We start from the raw sequence: 23,921 nt of genomic DNA, 5'->3' as shown, positions 1-23,921 counted from the left end.
AATGACGAATATATAAAAACATAACAAGGAAAGTATTTATAATAAATAAAGGCGTGCCACCGTTGCAAATAAGCGAACCAAATAAAATACTTATTTTTTTCATAAAGGTCACCTATCAAGGGCATTTGTATATGTATATATATATATAATGTGTATATATGTGTATATTCCAGCTGCATGTTTAATTAACCTAGAACAGTATAGATTTTCTTCCTTTAGCAGTCACGTCTCCGTCTTGCTAATAATCAGATTTTATGTCATATTCCAAAGAATAGATTTCAGGCATCAACCGACTGAGCCGGGCTTGATCACAATGCAGTAGTCTGCAATGTTGGGGTGTAATACATGTACATTTACGGGTTAAAGGCAACTGTGAGCCTTCATGCCTTTTAGATTAACTACTTTTATTTATCTGAGCTACCTATAGCTCGTGCTTTTAGTTTTTCAATCAGTTTAACTGTTCCGGTGACATTTAGTTTGAATGTAAGGGACTATATTACCGTTGGAAATCCTTTCAGATACCTTACTGAAAAATCCATGAATAAGGTTTGCCAGAAACTGCACTTTTTAATTTTATGTGATTAAGTAGAAAAAGTATGAAAAACATGGTATGATCAAAATGAATCTGAAATGAAAACGACATCAAACTGGAAACTGAACAAACATGCGACACACAACAGATGCCTAGGTGCGCTAACGCCAGCAAGACACATTATGAATGTACACCAAAAAGCAAACACCTCTTTCTTACTGTGCAATGAACACAGTGATACAGTATAAGATGGCACATACACCATTGTTTAAAAGTTTGGGGTCTTTTCTGGCTGTAACATAATTGCAAAAGGATTTCTAACAATCAATTAGCCCTTTAAACTTTGCCATTGGAACACAGGAGTGATGGGAGTGATAAAGGACCATTGGAACACAGGAGTGATGGGAGTGATAAAGGACCATTGGAACACAGGAGTGATGGGAGTGATAAAGGACCACTGGAACACAGGAGTGATGGGAGTGATTAAGGGCCGTTGTACACCTATGAAGATATTTCATAAAAAATCAGCCTTTCCAGCTAAAATAGTCATTTACAACATTAACCTCGTCTGTGCTGCATTTTTGATCTATTTCATGTTATTTTGATTAACACCTTTTTATTTTCTTCCATAATCAATGAAATTTGTAAGTCACCCCAAAATTTGATTAATCAAACTCCAACCTCCCTATCACATGACACTTGAATATTACATTGAACCAATCAGGTAACATGAATCTGACCATTATCATGGAACAAACATACCACGATGCATGCGTGTGCTAAACTGGGAGGTGTGTATGCGTAGATTTGATGTTATAAAATAGGCAATAAGTTGGATTAGATACCATTATTTTGATTATATAATATAATGTATTTTAAAGAATAATAAAATATAGTGAAAAAATTGAAAAAAAAAACTTTTACTTCTCTACAAAAGCTTATTAAACATTTGTTCTGAGTTATCCAACTTGAATATCCAATTTTTTTTTGCGGACGTAGTAGTGTATTGCCATTTTATATGGGTGAAAAATACCCCCTTATATTCACACTGTTTTTTCTCATTTTTGTATGTTTCTAAATGTATATCTCTTGCGGGAGGAGCCTGGCATATCAATTATCGTTAAGCAGTTAAGCTAGCGTCCCGCTATTATTAAGCTGCTGATTTTTGCAGCCATTATATGCGTCTATAGGGGAGCAGGGAGATAACTTTAGGACAGGGGGTTGATTATATAATGCTTGGTTTGCCACATTTTCCCGCATATCTTATCTTTCGTGAGGTAAACTTTTCAACTAAATAAAACAGGGACACTGACTACAATAAATAAATGAAAAACCTACAGTTTGGACAAAGTGAAGCAACTACCAACATTTATGAGGAAAGCTTCTCCGCTGGGAAATTAGTCAATTTTAGGCCCATTTTAACAGAAGATAGCCTCAGTTATCCAGGAAAACGAACACAAAATATGAGCAGAAACACAAAGCTGAACATGTTTCAACTATTTTACTAAAGGTTTGGAGCCTGTCAGTGAAAATGTTTCTTTAAAGCAGCAGGAGAAGTGAAATATGTTGTAATTTGGTCCCCTGTCACGATTGTTTAGCACAGCTGTTATTCATCCACTGTACTCGCGTTTCTATCCAATAATTATTGATATAACCTTTAAGAAAAAAGGCTAAGAAAACACCTCCAGTGCAGTTGCCGTGAGATGCCCCATTAATCGATAATTTCGTTTGCTAAGAATAAAGAAAAGAAAAAAAAGTTCCAGAAAAAAAATAATAATAATAATTTTTGGCAGGAAAATGGAATTATTTCACTCTTTTTTTTTTTTACTTCAAAAAAAATTCCCATAAGGGCCTCGTCTGACAAAAAAACGTTAGTTTTTCCACTGGAAAGACAAAGAAAGGTCTAGCGTGCGCCGCCACATGCGAAAGTACGCTGTAAAAGTCTATACTTTCCAGTCACGTTTTCACAGTGGCCTATTTATTAGCCGTTCTACTGCCAAGTTCTACTATTATCATAACTATAGAACATTTTTACTAAACCAAATTATATTTAACGTTTCAGTCGAAAAACTGCCGCTTTTACAAAAAAAAAAAAAAAAACATGATTCAATGGGGTGTTGTAATAAGTTAAATATTCGCAGCGGACCGTATATCACAGAGAAGTGCTTCTTACACTTTTTCAAGGCAGCATTCCTTCTGCTCTTTTGTCGGAATACAAAATTGTTGCATATCAATATATTCTGGAATGCTTCGCTTTCAGATCTTGATGACCGTGTTGTATTTGATTTGGAAGCGAATGAATCCTAGAAGACGTTATTTATTTATTTCACTGCGTTCGCATGTTACAGAAACGGGATTTAAAGCGCTGGTTTTGATCCCAGCATCACCATTAATAGTGGAATGTCTGGATCGGTTCAGAAGGGTCCCTATAGAGATGCACTGTATATCCAGACACATTAACCTTCTGGGAAACCTTTAAATAAGCTTTGCGTTGTCAACTGACCTCGCTGTGTTTTAGCAAAGAGCACGTACTTTACAAGAATGAAGAATATGATACGATCAAAACTAATCTGAAATTAAAGGGGAAAAATCTGTTTCATCTCATACGCCGTATATTGTATTCATATTGTCATTTAAAGCATAAAATATGTGTCCTATTTCTAGCATCTCTGGATCTCCCACATAAACAAACAGCCTGTTTCACTTTATGGATGAACAGCATATGTGTCTAGCTCCTATTAGGCGGTCTAACCACTGCATATAAGCAAAAAAGTAAAAAATATATCAATATAACGTAGATTAGTCTCAGTTAGTCTCATACGTTTAGGCTACTCTCTACAAATTCAAATGTTTATTTTTCACAATAGAGTGTCTGTAACGGTATCTTACAATTTCACAAAAAATGACTTTTTGGCCATAGGACCATACCTGGGATTTAACCTGGGAATATCTGCACCTCAAAGTGAGTGACCAGTACAGCTGGATGGAAACTTTCATCCATATAAAAACAATGATGATGGTGGGAGGTAGACCATTCCACTCCATGGATCTCCTATGGAAAAATTAACCCCAACTCTAGCGATCTCAAGATGTTCAGATTTAATGATACCTGAGCATCCCATCTGTTTTTAAATATTCAAATACAGGTGACTTAATTAAAATATATATATATCTATATATATAGAGATATAGATATATATATATATAGATATATATATATATCTATATTTCTATATATATAGATATATATATATCTATATATATAGATATATATATATCTATATATATAGCCACATAAGTCAATGATTATTATTAGAACAATTTAATTGCCACAATATATGAGTCACTACAATGGAATTTGTGTGATGGACCATGAAAGGGTTAATATCTCAGGGTCAGTTCTAACGCATACACGTGACATATTAAAAAATGGAAAATGATAGAATGACGAGCCATTTCACCATTTATAAACTCCCCTTGTACTCCAGAAATATATTTACTCCCCCCCCCATCGTAGGTCCATGCTAACAGCAAAAAAACACCCTTTATTTTGCTAAATGTTTGGTTTGCAGTAATGAGTTCGATCAAACGTTTTCTTGGAAGCCTCTGAGCAGATTTATTGCTGAATTTTTAATACCGTCATAATTAATATGGTTACCTAAAATGTGAAAAAACCCCTAAAAATAACAGAGAAATGGGAAATCAAACACTGCAGAGGAGTTTTTGTAACCTTTTAATAAAGGTTATAACAATAATTATTGGTTGGTACTGTAAGTACAGTAGATGAGGAACAGCTGTAGACCATTCTGGCAAGTTACCAAATTGTTAGATTTTTGACCAGGTCCTGCTGATATTAGGTAGAAACCCTTTGAACTCCCAGATATTTATTGGCAATTACTAAGTACACACTCAGTTTGTAACTGTATTCCATGTCATTCCATTTAATACGTTGTATTATTATTAAATACGCTATATAACACTTTGTTTTTATAGGGCAATTAGGATATGAAGAATTCAGAGGTTACTGCAGTAGTGGTGGGTTTGTATGACCTCAACTATATTTGTCTGTCAAATGATATCAACTATGACCAACAGAGACACTAGTCTAATAATAAACATTAATCTTAAGGCAATGCTGATGCATATACATGATTTGGTCTCTTTAAGAGATTAAACATGAGCTGTATTCTTATGGGTGATTGCCATTGAGGTGATTCTTAGCGGTGGCTCAAAGTGCAACCAAACGGGCTTCGCCCTATGCGTGTTAGTCTTGAAGAAGTTTTAGGGAAGTTTAGAAATATGAGGGCTTATAATTCAAATAACAGTGGATAGCTGGTGTACATGCTCATGTTTAGGGGTCATCTGCCCCTGGTTTAGGGGGCTGCTGACCTCACAGAACAGACATGTAGGCTTTGTAGGCTTAGGCTAGTAATACACTGAATAGGTACCCGAAATAAACTTCCGGTAAAGGAATTGAAGAGAGTTTGGGATGTGCATAAAATTACAGAATGACGTGAAACTAGTATCTAGGACATACTAGATGGAGCAACCAGCCAGTTTCTGTTTTCACCATCTATGTAACAAAAGCATCTTGGATACATGGGATATGAAAGTCACATAAACCTAATGAAGACGTGATTACTGGGATAAGTATAATTACCTAACAGTCCAGATAGATTTAATCTGTTAGCATGATTCTAATTCATATACTCCTCTATGAACAAAACTAGACTACCCGAGACTTCCAAGAGTTAAACATAATGCACCACACCACCAGCAGTTAATGTCATCTTTCCAGCAGTGATTGCACAATACCCAACAACAGTGAAATTGGTAGAAGAAAAAAGTATTCTTTTGAGGAAAGGGCAATAAAGGGATACCAGACAGCAAACAGAAAACAACTAACCACAATAATAAGGGCTTGGAATGTATTCCTCGGATTATACATTTGAAACAGATTTCAGGGAAATTCTAAAAAAAAAATAAAAAATAGCAATCCTGTCCCCCACCAGTTCTGGATTTACACAGCTGTTACGTGCAGATAATAAGTGTTTGAGTCTACTGTGTGCGTTGAGTTGTGAAGCGAGTAAACAGCAAGTATTAGCCCAGGATTGGGTATCGAGCACCCTGGGAGCTCTCAGACTCTGAGGACTGTTATTAGAACCATTTGCTTGTCACCGTTAGAGAATCCCTATAATAGAATTGTTGTAACACACTATTAACGGGCTGATGTTCAAACAGACTCAAGATCAGCTAATTTAGAACATTCCCTTGTATATTAGTCTCTGGCTAGCTTGGGATGAAGGTAGTTTCAGCTCCTGGACAGCTGAATATACACGTATACCCATGTTCCCTGATGTCTTTTTTGTAGATCTAGCCAAGAGAATGACCATAGTGAGACTCTGGCCTGACACATCAAGGGAAATAGAATTATCTTCCTCTTGCATCAATGTATTGCGCAACTTGATTCTAAACAAGTATATTATGGGCAGTGCTGGACTAGGGATAACGAGGCAGCCCTGGCACTTTAAAGCTGGAGGTTGCCTATTGACGTAAGTTCAGTTGTGTGGCCACCATATTCAGTAGGTGGCCACACACTGCAGCACGCAATCTGCCACTGGACCAACCTGAGTAGGGGGTGCTGTCAGCCAGCGGCTCAATGGGCATTTGCCCAGTGTGCCAGGTGGCCAGTCCAGGCCTGTTATGGGGCAAATATTTCTGTATTTATGAATAATTTCTATTTCCTACAATAGAAGTCTCTAAAATAATATTTTTCACTGATATTAAATACAGTATTATATAAAGCAATGTAGTGTAGCACTCCAATAAACGTACTTTGCAACATACAATAGACCTCATCTTCACTCTAACAGACCTGCTTTGTATTATGCATCGAAGATTAGAGATATGCATCAGCCGTACTTTACTAATTACGTGTTCTTTTAGGGGAAAAAAGCAGTGAGCTTTAATAATGTATGGTAATAAAAATGCCTTAAAAACCTTGTAACAAAACTAAAGATAGTTAAGATACTTTTCCCTATTACAGTCACATGATGTGGGTTTCTAATATGAACATTTCTGTGAACAGCTTTACATAGGTTTATGGAGTGTATAGAACTGAAACATATAGGATTTTGCAAATGGAGTAAATCTACTCTAAGTGGACAAAGTATGCGTAAGTGACTACAGTAGCTTTGAAAAAGTATCCATTTTTTTTACTTACATAAGAATTTTTATAAAAAGTTAAAATACTGTACATGCCGAAACAAAAAAACAAGTCCGTACTAATGGCAACGTGAAAAATTAAGTTAGTTAAGCACTCCGAGAGTAAAGGGATTATTTATAAAATAAACAAATTCAGTTACTTAAACCCAGCTGAGATTTAACAAAATCTGCCCATTTGATGTTAAAATAAAGCATTCACTTTATCCAGCATACCATTAAAAACACCATTAATTTCTAATAGTTATTTCTTGATCCAGGTAGATTAATTCTAGCCCCAGAATTAATACCTTATGGTCCTATAACAACAAACAGTCCATTTTTGGATATTTTTTTAGCAAATAATGATGACTGAAATTTTCTGATTGAAAAATCTTTCTGGAACAAGATCTGCCTACATTCTGCCGTTGGACAAATGGACAGTCAGTAACTCCTATGATGTACAGTCAGCCTCTGGATAAGTGGATATGATCTCATGATGCCAGAATATTACTCAACGTTTTATCATTCTACAAAATGTTTTACTTGAATGTTCAGTTTCTTTTCTTTCTTGAAATGAACTTAAAATGTTTCAGCTACATACATCTGTCAAAGAGTTCAAATTCAGTTTACCTTCTATAGCCATATTTGTTTTAGCCGTTCTCATTCCAGGTTTTGTTCTGCCTCCACCCATTGTCGGATTTATTCTCTCTCTACTTTAGTCACACTAACAAATGCAAATACGGTACATCCACTAGGGCACCCACTTCCAAACCACACGATCCATTCCACCCTAACAGACGAGCCAAAGATAATTTCTGTCTGGAACAAAACACCTTCTCAGAAGTGCCTAGAATCTATGTTTTTATTTAACCATTCGAAACTAATTTAATCATTTCATCCAACCAATGCCTTGTAGTAGGTGGGGTGGGACTTTTATATGTGTTTTTCCCAAGATTGTTATTAAACATTTAACCAAAAAAAGAATTTGACACACACAAGTTGTGTTGTTTATCAGACATTATCATCTTCGGCTGGGTTTATTCTCAGAGCAGCTTTTGTTGATGCACAGTGTGCTAAATGTCATGGACACACACTTGAGTGCTCACTGACCATTTGCAAAGAATTGTACTTAACCAAGTAACTGGTTCAAGACGGAAGACCTTCCAGACAATATGGTGATATGACATCATGTATCGTGTTATGGGTAACTCAAAGAACAGAATTTGTTGATGGCGCATATGTGTATGTAATCAAGGAAAGCTACAAGCAACCACACATTAACCATGATGTCCCTGAGAGAATGACTCTTGTGACAGGAGCTTATTGGGGCATCTCTCTCTGCCATTAGGTTGCCTGATACAAAATAAAAATATTTTTATCATTCAACTTGTTACAATGTTGCAAAGTAGGAGATTATTTTTAAAATGAAGCCCAGATAAATGCATTTTTAATTTGTGAAACAATCTCCTACATTGGAGACTCTAAACATTGAAACATTGTAACAAGTCAAGCAATACTATTCTTATCATGTGGTTTTCACCAATGAAAGATGCAACAGCACAAAAGGGGTTTAAAATAACCCTTACAATATTGTCACAGAATAACAGTTTTTTAATAACACTTTCAATGTGGGAATTTATTTAATCTGTCAATGAAACTGTTAAAATATAATTAGCTAAATCTAGTAAAGTATTTAGACTCTTCAGCACATGTGCTGATTGTTAATTTTGCCTCTTAACATTTTTGCATTTTAAATGAATTAAGACCTGTCTACAAATCTGTTGCCATTGTTTTGATTGTCTAGGAAATCTAACTAAAATTTAGCAATTTAACATGTAATGTTTGTCTACAGACCCCATTGGATTGCTTCAGTGAAGGTGTTAACCCCTTAAGGACAATGAGTGGTCCCTAAACCCATTGAAAACAATGCATTTTGAGCCCGTACATGTACGGGCTTTGTCATTAAGGGGTTAAAATATAAAGACAAAGACTTTCTAAGCAATTTATTTTTCATTTTTACTAGAACATACTAAAATGCTATATTGTTGCTGGAATTTTGAAAAAACTTGATACTGGATAGAATTTAACATACAAAATCATTTTCAGGGGCTTTCCTCTTTGTTTCATGTTGGGGCGATTTTTTTTTTACTTCTATTAAAATAGAAGAGAAAAAACTAGGAAAATGTGCAAGGTAAATTTTATGTTTTGTTTTATTTCTGTTTAATCTGTTTGGAAATAATAAAAAAAAAATAAGGTACTATTACATTGTTTATTTAGGAAGGAGTAGAACGCTGCATTTCGAAAATGTCTCAAGCATTTAGGAAAAAATAAAAAAAATAATACACAGGTCCCATATACCAGTAAAAACTGGAAGCATTCCCTTCTACTGTCAACAAATAAAAATAAAGAAAATCTAAACCTTAAAATGTAAAAAAAAAACATATTTCTGACCAAGCGTGAAACAAGAACACACAGAACTTCTATTCCAAGGGTGAGAGCTCAAACAACACAACGATCCAGAAAGAAATGGGATTTTATGGTCGCTGCATACCTTCACATAGTGTGTGCCAGGTAATACAGAAAACCAAATCTTCTTTCTGCCACCACATAACTTACATCATAAAACGGGAAACTGCAGCTGGGAAGCAAGGGAGAAGGAGGTCATAAAAACACAATTGATATATAATCTAAAAGGAAACTTTACTTTGGAACAGCAGATTCATTAATCTGCCTCTCACTAGAAAGAATGGGTGAGTTTGCGAAGGAATCTGAAAGATGTCGCAATTAACCGATAGAGAAACTGTCTTATAACTAAGGATTTTCTGGGCAATGAAAACTACACATGCCCAGCCCAAATCGCACTCTTTTAAAACGTGTTTTATTTGTTTCAGATTTCAATTTCATGTTACATTTCTCAATACAATTAGATGAACTGTTAGAAGAGAAGGCTCTGAAAGACAGGGGTTCTAAACAAAGAGTTTTCCAAGTTTTTTTTTAATCTTTTTTTTTACGGCTTCTTAAATAGAAGCAAAAGATTTTAAAACTTAAGGAATGCCATACATATGTTGCTGTTTAAAAAAAATATATAACATATAGTCAAGTAACAATTACAAAAAACATTTTGCGTTCATAGTCCTCTCTCCTCCTTCCGTGAACGCGCTCTATGAGACCATATAGTATGTTTATAAGGTAGCACCGACTATGGGTGTTATTTTTTTGGTAAAAAATGAATTTTATCAGTATTACCATCGATATTAACATTTTTGTGCTGTTTGCTATAATGATAAAAAAAATGTCAGCGATGATGTCAAATGTATGTCATTTTGACATTTCTGACCTTCAAAAATATGAATGAGGTTTGTAACTATTTTACCGTATAAACAAATAGAAATATTTTTTCATTAACTAATATTCCCAAGACCTCCGAGCATATATCGTGCAGAATGGCCCAGTACCCTGGAACTTGGATAATGTCTCATCTGAAATTCTCATGATGTGTTATGCTATTATAGATTAATACTGCATATAACTCAATGATAAATAATTCTAATTACTCACTGAGGGGTCTGGTAAGGGCCGCAGGGGGTTCTTGCTCCCTGTGCAGCTGTGATTGAAGGATTTTGAGACACTAGTACCTAATGCTCTCTGTATTTGTTTTAACTGAAATTCCTCATACAGACGCCATGGCTCCTGATATCCTTATTTGCTCTTTTGCGAGTTTTCTATGAATGTAGCCAGAACCCTCCCTGAGGGCATAAAATATTAAACCTCCAAGACCGGATTAAAGTGCTTTGGGCCCTGGATCAGTTATACCAGGCATGTCCAAAGTCCGGCCCAAGGGCCAATAGCGGCCCGCGTTCCGGACTGATAAGTCCCCACAGATAAATTGCCCAAATATAGACCTGTTTTTTTTTATATATTAAAGGCAGAGTGATTTAACACCTGTTTAGATTTGTCATCCAAGTCACAAAGTGAAAAGTATGCCGTTTTCAATAAACTTTGCATAAAATAGTTAATTTGCATTTAATTTTAATGGTTCAAAGAATGTCAGGCAAAATGGTCGGCCCTCGCACATGTTCACTTCATCAAATCGGGCACTCTTCGAAAAAAGTTTGGACATGCCTGAGTTATATGGATACGGCCCTTTCTCCGTATTTCCTTCCATTTAGCAACTTGGTTTTTTTTTTAATCTCTGCTTTCTGCACCTTGCCATCTTTTTTCCTTCTGTTCTAGTCTCTTTTACCTGTGTCTTTTTGCACCTTACTTCCTTTTTTTCTTTTATCTTGCTTATCTGCCTTTTCATCATCTTTCTAAATGCTATTTTGCCCGCCATTACACATACATATACACACACATGCACACATACTCTATACACACTCGCACGTACACACACACACACACACACACACACACATATATACACATATGCACATACACATACATACATACACATATACACACAGTACTTCCTTCCACCTCCCTGTATGTTCCTTGTGGCCTACAGATTCCTCAATGAGTGGCGATCTGATGGGGCCCCCGATGTGCAGCAATCATCCTCCATCACTGACGCTGTACACCCAAAAGTGATATCATTTACAGATGCGCAGTGTCTGTGAGAGAGGATGATTGGCGAACGTCACCAGACCCGATCGGATCGCCACTTCGTGGGACAGGTGAGTGATATGGACCGGTCATTCCATATCTGGGAGCAATTGGTGCAGGGCTCCTCTGAACGCTGGGGCCATGGAGCAATTGCTTCATGTGCTCCGCCATGAATCCGGTCCTGCATACCTCCCATGTGCCCCGATTATCACGTGCTGCCCCGATTATCACGTGCTGTCCCTTTCATAGCTGCCCCACTGTCTCACTTTTGCACGCAATAAGGGTCATGGGCCAGCTGAGGAGATCCTCTGATCTTCCTTGATTGGCGGGGTAACCTGTAAAATCTGTACTGTTTCCAAACACTTCCAGCACCTGATTGGGACACCCGAAAAGTCAGGAAATATGATGTATAAAGAGGAATTCTTAGGCAACGTGTCATTTTTGGTCTATAAGACACGTCTTCCAAAGGAATGTATTGGTATTTCACTTTTTTCATTTTATAAAGTGCTACCCATATTGTCATGAGTTTTCCACAAAAAACGGGTTATGCCATAACAACATTTGCAAAAAACAAGAAGACACCAAAAAAAGTAATTATAGCATTCAGCAGAGCATGAAAATAAATGTATTTTAAACCGGTTAAAGGTATATTGGCTAGTTTTTTTTATATTTGCACACTCATCGCCCCATAGTGCAATATTTACTAATTTCCAGATTATATATTGCTTGCATTTCCTATCTATTTTCTATTTAGTTGTTTATTATTTTGAAAAATGTATACTTTATGTACGTATATTTTAGTTTTACAAGAATCTGTGTATTTGTTAAATAGATGATTGAGTGATTGTACGCACACATAGCTGCCCCCACTGTCCTGCTTTAGGGAGGTGGCAGGAATCATGGGCAATTGTGGAGATCCTCTGCTTTGACTTTCCTCTTTATGCAGAAAATATAGTTTATTCCCTTAATGTAATTTTGCATAATGCTATTCCAAGATATATATATATATATATATATATATAAACTGTATATGATAAAGTCCTTCAGTTATCTTTAATATACTTTGTTGTGCAACTTGTGCTTTTTATTATTTCCTTCGTTCTTTAGAAATAGCTACTTTAAGATTCTTCTGAACGGTTTATATACAGAATGACACATTCTGATGGAAATGAACACACTTATAATGAGTTATATACGTAAGTATTTTTACCTGTACGGTAGACAAAATTGCCCTCGGTTTCTGACGATGAAGGAGACACTAATTCCTCTTCAAACTCATTGGAGCTAAATGACCCTGAGTGGTTCCTTTGTCGGGTTTTTTCTCTCATCGCTGCATTGGCAGCCATGACATGTCGCAAAGAGTCATTGAGATATCGGTGCAATAAACTGCTCTTGTATTTTGGAGGTGACACGTAGTCTTCATTGCTACTTGCCTCGGCTCTTACACCCGATTTGATGACTGAATTTTCGTTATTAATCACAGTATGGTGAATGGGTTTGTCGTATCTTTCTTCATTAGCATGACTCCTCGGGGCGTTCTCACCATCTAAAAGAAAGAAATAAGTAATCACAATGGGAGCACTATAGAGGTCCATAGCATAAATGGGCAAGTCACACCAGAGATCTCCACAATGGGCCTACAGAGCTGTGGTCAACTGGTCAATCTAGCCCTGTTGCAATAGTGGTTGCCCCCCCCTAGTCCTGCCTTCCTAGGCCTAGGCCAGAAAATTGCTTAATATCGGCACTTTAAATAGGAATTAATTAATTTACTGATTGTTTATGTTATCATTTTGCAAAACAGCAATCTTTGCCTTTTACCTTCAGGATTATTTTATCTCATCTTCTTTTCGACATAATTGTTTGGTGTTCCTTTTGCTTCTTCCAACAGAAAATATCACCTCTATCAATAACTGTTATTTTGCTTTCAGTGAATAACCCTTCCGATGGGTGTATCGAGAACTCCCACTCATATCAATTGCGTTGATTTTCTAAGAGACTTAGAAATGAGTATGGGTTGCTTTGGCGTAGGACCTACAACCTCAAGCCTTCCATAAATGAAATGTATGTTCCAAGGTCTTTTTTTAAAAGATTTGTGCATTAGATTTCGGCACACACCCTGTAGTGTTGCACAAGCTACCATTTTTCTAGGTTTAATAAGGCCCTCTGTTTAATAAGTCAGCTTCTTTATGCACAAAAACGTGTCAACAGCATTGATGGGAGAAGATGGCTTCAGAGCACTATTGTGAGAATTTTGACTACGCTGGAACGAAGAGCTCTCAAGGACCTCAATCAAAACAAACCCATGTTAAACCATTTGTTCCGTGAACGTGTTGCAATGCATTTTCTCTGGGCTGGGAGTGACCTCGTTAAACCAACTTAAACTGGATCAAATTACTGGAAAAGAAGCCATTTGCATCACACGTTTTTAAGCATGAATACCAATTCATGGAGCTTCTTGAAACATTATCAAACATGGTAAGAAGAGGGGTTTCAATGCCATATACATAAAAAACTATTAGGCAGTTTCACTGCACCCTTAAGCTTGTTATTTAGCATTTTCAAAAGCCTTAAAATATCTCTATATATATCTATATATAAATGTTATATTCAGGGTTTTATTGTAATTTGTTTATATTAAATATTATTATATATTATATTTATACATTTATTTTTTTCTATTTAATTTTCAGTTAGTTTTATTTTAATGAATCTTACATATAACCATTAAGCAAAACAATGACAAACAGCTTCCACAAATACAGAGTCTTAGCAAGAAAAATAACATAAGTTACGTCAATATGGCAGTTTAGATCTATTTTTTGCCCTATGCAAATCTACGCTGGGTTATGCTCAACATTATATACGGCAGACACATGGAAGTAGAGAGAGCCCATGTCAGAGTGAGTAAGGACTCACGTCAAGTGACAGTCCTTGTGTCCTTATGGAGATGTCTCTGATTAAAATGCGTAAAGTGCGTTGGAAAGTCTACAAATCTGGGATTCAGAGCAGGATTGTTTATGACAAATCCATAAAGCCATAGGTGCATGTTATTTGGCTGACAAATGAATTGCTTATACAAGCTGAATACAGTGTAACATTAAAAAAGTAACTTTTGGTTTTGTCACTGAAAATTGTTCGCAATATGTACATAAAATCTTCTCTGCGGATCTGGAAGACACACATATGGTGACGTTTATAAAGTTATATACAGTTAAGCCAATTTGAAAACAATAAATAGCATTCAGACTGCATAATATCTATATACGTCTCTGAATTGAATTGTAGAGAAATGATACAGGGTAACGAACCTTCTGAACAGGAGTCGTCGCTGCTCACACTTAGCCGCTCGGCGTTCCCTTGGACGTACTTGTTGTACAGTTTGATCCGTAAAGCCCAGCTCAAGTCTGGTTGTCTCACAGTATTTTTGAGGCGGCGTCTTGCATTTGCAAACCAATTCGAAACCTGAAGAAACAAGTTTAAATATTGTCATGTACCATATATTAAATAAAAGTTATATCATCATAATTTAACATCATTTAACATCTGGGCACTCGGTATATAATGGCCTGTGATATACAATTCGGATATCTATCATTATAACCATTATACAGTATATATTAGATACAGAACAGTGTTGCAGTTTATTCCGTATATATATATATATATATATATATATATATATATATATATATATATATATATATATTCAGTTTATTTGTAAGTCATTGTAAATTTAAAAATTGTCACTATGCATTATGAGGGACAAACCCCAATGAATTTATCATGCAAGAAGATCTGATCTGGCCCTGCATAACGTATATTTATTATGTTTTAAGATTTCTTCAATGTCATCTCACGACGGTAACCCTCAATTCTACAATGTCTTCTTCTGGTAATATTCCCAGTATGAGCAGTTTACAGGGCCGGACTGGCCCACCGGGATACCGGGAAATTTCCCGGTGGGCCGGAAGGTCCGTGGGCTGGGCGGCCAGGAGACTTACCATATAGACAGCCGCTGAGCTGCCCCCCAGGCTGCCAGAAATCTAATCAAAGCGGCCGCTGGGTGCTGATGCGGCCGGCCGGCATCAGCACCCAGTGGCCGTGCGCAATGGCCGTCTAATGATGGGAGCAGTGTGAGGGGTGAAAGCTCCGCCCCCTCGCACTGACCTTTCACCCCTCACGCTGCTCCCATCACTATGTGGCCATCAGACTGCTGGGAATGTAATCTGAACGGCCGATGTGTGCTGATGCCGCCGGCCGCCTCTGCTTTAATACTTTTTTTTTTTACTTTATATGGCGAGCCGATCCAGCTTACCATATAAATAAAAAAAAAGTGTTAAAGTGGCTCCGGCCGGCGGCATCAGCACGCACCGGCCGTTCAGATTACATTCCCAGCAGTCTGATGGGAGCAGTGTGATGGGAGCAGCGTGAGGTGGAAGCTCCGCCCCCTCGCACTCAGACTGCTGCAGCACCGGATGTCAGGTCAGTGGACCAGTGGCGTCGCCAGGGGGGGGCCAGAGGGGGCCATGGCCCCCCCTACATTATGCTGTGCCCCCCAGTGTGCCCCCCCAATTGAAACGCTATACCACTAAGCTCCAATTGCAGCCGATGCGGCTGACAGTTTCAAAGTGGCTGTAAAACCGCCTCCGCTGGCTGCTTAATGGATTGCAGGCATGCCAATCACTGACTAAGGCTCTTCGTCCCGCCCCTTTGAAGGGGGCGGGCTCTTACGGAACAGTTGCTTGTCACTGCCTGAGAGGGAGAAGAGCATGAGGGAGAAGAGCAGTCTGCTGTGTTACAGTGGAAGAATGAAGGCCAGCAAAAAAAGTATTTTATTTTAAATAAATAGTGGAGGTGACAGAAGGAGGGACATTAACAAGGGGGGGCTGCATTGGGAAAATTAAATCATACAAAAAGATGGTGGCTGGGGACATAATTACACATCAGGGTGGTTAGAAGGATGTCACATATATCAATACACAAACGGGGGGGGTTAATACACATGGGTATGGGGGCCATTATATTAACCAGTACAAGGGGTTGGTGCATCAATACACAAGGGAGGGGGGCTGGCTGGGGGCATCAAATAAATCAATACACAAGGGAGGGGGGCTGGCTGGGGGCATCAAATAAACCAATACACAAGGGTGTATTGCAAAAATGCACAAAGGGGGTGGCTGGGGGGGCACAAATACACAAGGGTCAATACACACAAACAGCAAAGCAATGTGGAAGGCATTTTTTATACTATTAGTAGGTTATCCCATCCTGATGTGGGGGTCCATGTGGCAGCAGAGCCTGTCTTGGGGTATGTGTTTGGGTGTCAGTGTGGCAGAGCCTGTCCTGATATGAGTTTGGTCATCTGTTTCCTGGCACTTTACTTGCTGTAGAGGGTTAAATAGAACTTTGTAATTTTTATTTATCCAGATTTTGTGGTCACTTCAGAGGACAAAACTTTCTAGGCCTAGAAATCAGAGGAAAAGTAAAGGTTTTGTGTTATTTACTCTTATTTCAATCTGAATATATTATTAAAAGTTAGATGTTGGTTCAGAGTTTGTGAAACTCAATTCTTGATTTCATTATACAGGATGCTATTCCCCTTTGGTTTCACAGGCCTTCACAGACCAAGTGCTACTCAGCTTAGTTATATGCAGCTGTATGCATTGTGTTATCTGTGATGAGGTGTTCATTTGGTGACGCAGCGCTAAGATGGTTGTGATGCATTAACGGCTAAAAGTTTTGTTGAAGTTTCCATTATGTCTAATCTCCTTAATTTATTTGGGCCTTTTAACTTTTTTGATTTCTGGGATTTTAATAATGTGATAAAAAAGAATGATTTATAGTTGTTTGGATGTCAAATAGTGTGTCAAATTCTGTTGATCTGTATCGGCTAAGTTTCCATACATTATTTATGTATACCTGCAAATACAGTTTTTTTTTTTATCTCATTCAGTTGCGTGTGCTGTTTCCATGTGTTGTTTATTTGAGCTATACCTGAACTACAGGGAGTAAGTAAAAGAGCGGTATGGTTTAGTGAATGAGGGGACAAAGGGACTCTTGGGATGATTACAGGGGAGAGGACCTCACAATGTCACGGTCCAGTCAGAAGGAGGGAACACTGCACTGACTCTCACTGTCTTCCCCTGATCTGCAGTCAGTGTGGCAAATATATTGGCAGCAGGGTCTAATATTAATATATATTGGCTGCAGGGGCTAATATTAATATATATTGGAAGCTGGGACTAATATTTATATATATCGGCAGCAGGGGCTAATATTAATATATATTGGCTGCAGGGCCTATTATCAAAAAATATTGGCTGCAGGGGCTAATATTTATATCTATTGGCTGCAGGGACTAATAATATATATCGGCAGTAGGGGCTAATATTAATATATGTTGGCAGCAGGGTATAATTTCTATGTATATCGGCAGCAGGGTATAATATAAGTATGTATCCGCAGCAGGGGCTAATATTAATATATATCCGCAGCAGGGGTTAATATTAATATATATCGGAAGCAGGGTGTAATATTTCTATATATCTGCAGCAGGGTCTAATATTTATATATATTGTCAGCAGGGGCTAATATTAAAGAATGAAAAATTCACTTTAGCTGTTATTTTGAAATCATATTTTAATCACAGTCTTTACTTCAAAGAGATAAATACATATTATGTAGTTAAAAATGCACGTCTAACGTGTGTATGTGTATATATATATATATATATATATATATATATATATATATATATATATATAGTGTATATGTACCGTTTTATAATTGGCCCCCCTACTTTGGTCCCTGGCCCCCCATGTGCCCCCCCTAAATATGAAAGCTGGAGACGCCACTGCAGTGGACCTATCCTGGCTGTCAGCATAGAGGAGAACGGTGTGCAGCTACCAGGAAGTCAAGAGAAGTAGAAGGTGAGTAAAATAATGTATTTTTTGTACTGTATAATGTATATTTGTTAAAAACAAAAAAAAATCGGCATGTGTGTGTATGTAAGTGTGTCCCCCTATATGCCACTCTGCCTCCAGAAATGCCTTATATCCCCCTATATGCCACTCTGTCCCATGATATGCCTTTTAACCCCCTATATGCCAGAGTTGCATATAAGGGTATAAGGCATTTCTGGATGCAGAGTGACATATAGGGGGTCAAAAGGCATATCTGGAGGCAGAGTGGCATAAAGGGGGTTAAAAGGTATATCATGGGTCAGAGGAGCATATAGGAGGGTATAAAGCATATCGGGGAGGCAGAGTGGCATATAGGGGGCATAAGGCTTTTCTGGAGGCAGAGTGCCCCATGATATGCCTTTTAACCCCCTTCATGCCACTCTGCCTCCAGAAATGCCTTATACCCCCTATATGCCAGAGTGGCATATAGGGGGTTAGAAGGCATATCATGGGACAGAGCGGCATATATTATTTTTATTTAATATGGCAAGCTGGATCGGCTTGCCATATAAAGTAAACAAAAATGTCACATGATATGCCTTTTAACCTCCTATATGGCAGAGTGGCATATAGGGGGTTAGAAGGCATATCATGGGACAGAGTGGCATATAGGAGGGTTGAGGCATATCAGGGAGGCAGAGTGGCATATAGGGGGGTATAAGGCTTTTCTGGAGGCAGAGTGCCCCATGATATGCCTTTTCACCCCCTTTATGCCACTCTGCCTCCAGAAATGCCTTATACCCCCCTATATGCCACTCTGTCCCATGATATGCCTTTTAACCCCCTATATGCCAGAGTGGCATATAGGGGTATAAGGCATTTCTGGATGCAGAGTGACATATAGGGGGTCAACGGCATATCTGGAGGCAGAGTGGCATAAAGGGAGTTAAAAGGAATGTCATGGGGCAGAGGGGCATATAGGAGGGTATAAAGCATATTGGGGAGGCAGAGTGGCATATTGGGGGCATAAGGCTTTTCTGTAGGCAGAGTGCCCCATGATATGCCTTTTAACCCCCTTTATGCCACTCTGCCTCCAGAAATGCCTTATACCCCCCCTATATGCCACTCTGTCCCATGATATGCCTTTTAACCCCCTATATGGCAGAGTGGCATATAGGGGGTTAGAAGGCATATCATGGGACAGAGTGGCAAATAGGGGTATAAGGCATTTCTGGATGCAGAGTGACATATAGGGGGTCAAAAGGCATATCTGGAGGTGGAGTGGCAAAAAGGGGGTTAAAAGGCATATCACGGGGCAGAGGGGCATATAGGAGGGTTGAGGCATATCAGGGAGGCAGAGTGGCATATGGGGGGTATAAGGCATTTCTGGAGGCAGAGTGGCATAGGGAGTAAAAGGCATTTCTGGAGGCAGAGTGGCATATCGGGGATTAAAAGGCATATTATGGGGCAGAGTGGCATATAGGAGGGTATAAAGCATATCAGGGAGGCAGAGTGGCATATAGGGGGCATAAGGCTTTTCTGGAGGCAGAGTGCCCCATGATATGCCTTTTAACCCCCTTCATGCCACTCTGCCTCCAGGAATGCCTTATACCCACTATATGCCACTCTGTCCCATGGTATGCCTTTTAACCCCCTATATGGCAGAGTGGCATATAGGGGGTTAGAAGGCATATCATGGGACAGACTGGCATATAGGGGGTATAAGGCATTTCTGGAGGCAGAGTGGCATATAGGGGGTTAGAAGGCATATCAGGGGGCAGAGTGGCAAGCCTGGGGGCAGAGGTGCATAACTCGGGGGTAGGTTGTCAAATGAAAGGAAATAAAAACCAAACATGTCTCAATCATAGCTTTTATTAAATATGGAAAAAAATAGTCTACATGAATTAATAAAGAAATAAAAGTTTCTTACCAGAATATCGTGAAGAATAATGTGATCAGTGTTTTGTTCCGCTGAATAAAATGGAACTCTTTCATCTAAAAATGTTCGCAGTAGTAAATGTTTTGATCCCATTCTGTGTAATTATTTCATTTATTAGGGCCTTTTAACACTTTTGCTTTCTGGCATTTTAATACAAATAATGAGATAAAAAGAATGGCACATAGTGTGACTCGGGTGTGTATAAGGGGTGCGTGTGGGTATAAGAGCTTCACCGTGAGATAAAGTATATGGGGCCGCTCTCCAAATTTTTCCAGGGCTGCTTTTCAGTCCCAGTCCGGCCCTGGCAGTTTATGTGACTGCGTAGGGTTTCCACGTCGTCAATTAGCCCTTATACTACATTCTGTACAACATTATAGCATTTTATCTATTCAATTTAATCCAAAGATGAGTACCTGCAGCTCTACCCATCACTTCTGTATTAAGTAATATTAATTATAGTTGTTGGCACTATAAGTATAAGTATAAGCCTGCTCCAGTGGGGAGAAAGAAAAGAAGGACAAAAGGATAAAAGAGAGAGAGAGAGAGAGAGAGAGAGAGAGAGAGAGAGAAAGGGTAATGGCAGCTCTAGCAACACTGGTAACGTTTTCTCAACGTCCCAAAGACTGAACGGATACAATAAAAATAAATCGGCACAAGTGGATGTGTGACACATCCATTCCGTGATTTGCCTGTACACAAAGAACGCTAACCACATCCATATTAATTAAAACATTTGTGCTAATTTATCCTGTTGATCTTCACGACTTTATTATCACTAACTGCTCTATATTTCCACATGTCCCCTGTATGTCTCTTAACGTGTATTTACTCCTAACGTTTATCCTGCAGGGTCTTGTTACAGACTCACAGACATTCTAAAGATTCCTCAGCACTTTTTACTCTCTCACATCTGCGTCAAACCAACAAGTTACGTTTAAAGATGAAGTCGTGTCCCCTTTAAATTTAATTTAATATATAAATAATAGACATTTATAATATATAAACATAAACAATAATTTTTTTTGCAGTCTCGCCTGCGCCGGGAAAAATGTATTGCTTGAATTTACTATTTATGAAAAAAAAAAAGATTATTATTTATTGCTCTGCCTTGAGAACATTTCTTAATTGAAACAAACTGTCACGTTAAAATATTTTGTAAAACGCTTGCCCTGTAGTAAATCAAGATGTTAAAAATAGCGTGCTGTTCCAATAACTAAATAAATCAATCCCGCATAAAACTGTCCATAGGGTCTGTTAGGATTTTTCAAATGGTTCAGCAGTTTCTAGGATATATTTGGCAGTGAATGTCAGCCTACCAACCATGGAAGTAATTAAGCTTCGTGGTACACACCCAGCATTCCTCCTCTGTCTTGGCTTCCCAACCAGCTGTGAAACATGTTACCACGATCTCAAAAGATCCTAAACAATCAAGAAGAGGTTGCATGGATTCGGGAAAATATTGGGTCCTCAGCACAAGAAGCAGATAATGTTGATGGCAAAAAGAGGCACCTTCCATGGTCCCAGTCGTCCATCCATGGCAGCTGTCCTACGGCACACTCTACAGCTACTATAGCCGCCAACGTAGACCTCTTCACCAGTTTGGATATGACATCATATTGTAGCAACTAGCAGCGCAGATCTTATCATAAAATGTACGAGTGCCGTCTGGTACAATTAGGATGGGAAGGATGGCCTATACCAGGGGTGTCCAACCTGCGGTCCTCCAGCTGCTGCAGGACTACATCTCCCATAATGCTCTTTCAGCTAAGGGGCTGGCTGAGGAGTATGGGAGATGTAGTTCTGCAGCAGCTGGAGGGCCGCAGGTTGGACACCCCTGGCCTATACGGAGGAAATTTGCCTTGGTTCCTATTATTTATAGACAGCCTTGATTGCCATATTTGTCTACCTTCTGCTGTGCCCATATATTACTTTACACAGAGGGTGGTAGATAAATGGAACAGTCTCCCAACAAAAGAGGTGGAGGCTAACGCAGTGAGGGGATTAAAACATGCATGGGGTTGGCATAAAACTATCCTGACTCTGGGACACGATCAAGGACTTACATCAGTGAAAATGGGCCGACTAGATGGGCAGAATGTTTCTTATATACCATGTATATCCTATATATATATCTTTAATATATTGTGCTGAGACACCTAGGTTGTCAAGAACTAAAAGTTACCTTCTGCAGGAGTGAGTGTTATGCGTCTGAGCATCGTCTCCACTCTAAATCTTATTTTATGGATATGCTGGCTTATGAAAATGCTCGCTGACTCAGGTAATAAGATTCAGGTAATGTTTATAAAAAGACTTTCTTAAAATATTTTAAGATGACCCATTTAAAATGAAAAATTCAATTTTAAGGCTCTTAGCTTAACATTTTCTAAAAAAAAAAAAAAAAAAAAGGAATGAACGAGTCCACGTCGTGAAAAAACACCGTTATTGATAAAAAAAAAGGTCTACTATAATATTTGGAAAAAAATATATAATTGCTTGTTGGGGTTATTTAACAAGATTTCAGCTTGTCACTTGACCTTTTGGAAAATGTTATTTTAAATTAAGTACGCGAGGTTAAAAATACAGTAGGCTCCACAGTCAACATTTTAGTGTCAAGCCTGTTGGTTTATAACCTCGGGATTTTGCCGTGGCAGCACAAGCGAGCTGTATAACCATCCCGTAGTTTTTCTTTCACCCCTAAGTACATGTTTAGATTAATCAAAATGATGTGACACTTTGGAAAGGAGGCCAGAAGGACTGTTTTGGAATAGGTCCACGTTTTAATGCGCCCAGGTGAATAAATTATCTTCCAGCACTTTAGCTGATATATGCCTCATTTGGCATCTATAGGTTTTGCGATGACCCAAGCAAAACATGGGGAGATTAATTTAATGGTCGTCTGGATATTTCTGCAGTGACAGAGCCTCAAAGAAAAAGAAAAAAAAAATGGCATTACATACGCTGGTAGAAGGACGGATTCATGTGGGGAGAAACAAGGAAAGGGAGAAAAGCATAATTTATGTTATTCTTGGGTAACAAATGTTTTATTTAAAAGAATAAAACATTAAAACATAAAAGAGTAAACATAAAGAGGGACAACTTAACTAAACCCTAAATACCATATATGTTTATATATAAGCATATACACATATAAGACCTCTAAAAATGAACAATGGTCCGTATACCACAAGCGATTATTATTATTATTATCATTATTTATTGGTTTATATAGCGCCATCATATTCCGCAGCGCTGTACTCACACCATCCACAATAACTATGAATTGTAATAATAAAAGAACAATCCACATACCCCAGGTAGCACAGGTGATTCACACGCAACGGCAACATCCATAAAGAATTACATGCGCTCTACACAGGCAATTGTAATATCCATAAAGGACGAAGCCAGGCAAGCAATGATTTGGCCTTAAACAGCCAGAAACACATCTATTTTTCTATAATATGTTGAATTATTTGCTTTTCTTTTCTATAAATTTGTTTTTGTGATTGTGCCACCTATTCGCTTCTTTCTGGATACAGGTTATCTACCAACCGTGTGATAAGTATCTCTCATGTTCTGTAGGTTACATGGGCAATGATTGGAAAAATGTTCAAGGCTCTCTGGGGTTTATTCACTAAGCAGTAACGCTGTCGTTTTAACTCCCTGAATTCATCAGGATGCCTTAGACGGTCCAACAACATAACAGTCTATGTTAAGTAAATACCGACGCAGAGAGATTTAT

At 38.2% G+C, this 23,921-nt stretch overlaps 1 protein-coding gene across 2 annotated transcripts in view; it reads right to left on the bottom strand.

Annotated features, from left to right (window-relative positions):
• The window catches only part of MKX (mohawk homeobox), a 51,087-nt gene that overhangs the window by 10,923 nt on the left and 16,243 nt on the right, over positions 1–23,921 (bottom strand). For both annotated transcript variants that reach the window (XM_053468029.1, XM_053468030.1), the window contains exons 4-5: positions 14,647–14,800; positions 12,549–12,884 (exon numbers count right to left, since the gene is read on the bottom strand). In XM_053468029.1, coding sequence (XP_053324004.1) covers positions 12,549–12,884; positions 14,647–14,800 — 490 coding nt within the window. The remainder of the gene's footprint in view (positions 1–12,548; positions 12,885–14,646; positions 14,801–23,921) is intronic.

Source organism: Spea bombifrons, chromosome 5, assembly GCF_027358695.1.
Source record: "Spea bombifrons isolate aSpeBom1 chromosome 5, aSpeBom1.2.pri, whole genome shotgun sequence".
In the NCBI taxonomy this organism is placed as follows: Eukaryota; Metazoa; Chordata; class Amphibia; order Anura; family Pelobatidae; genus Spea; species Spea bombifrons.
The sequence above is the reverse complement of the archived record's forward strand: the minus strand, read 5'-3'. Positions and strand labels throughout refer to the sequence as shown.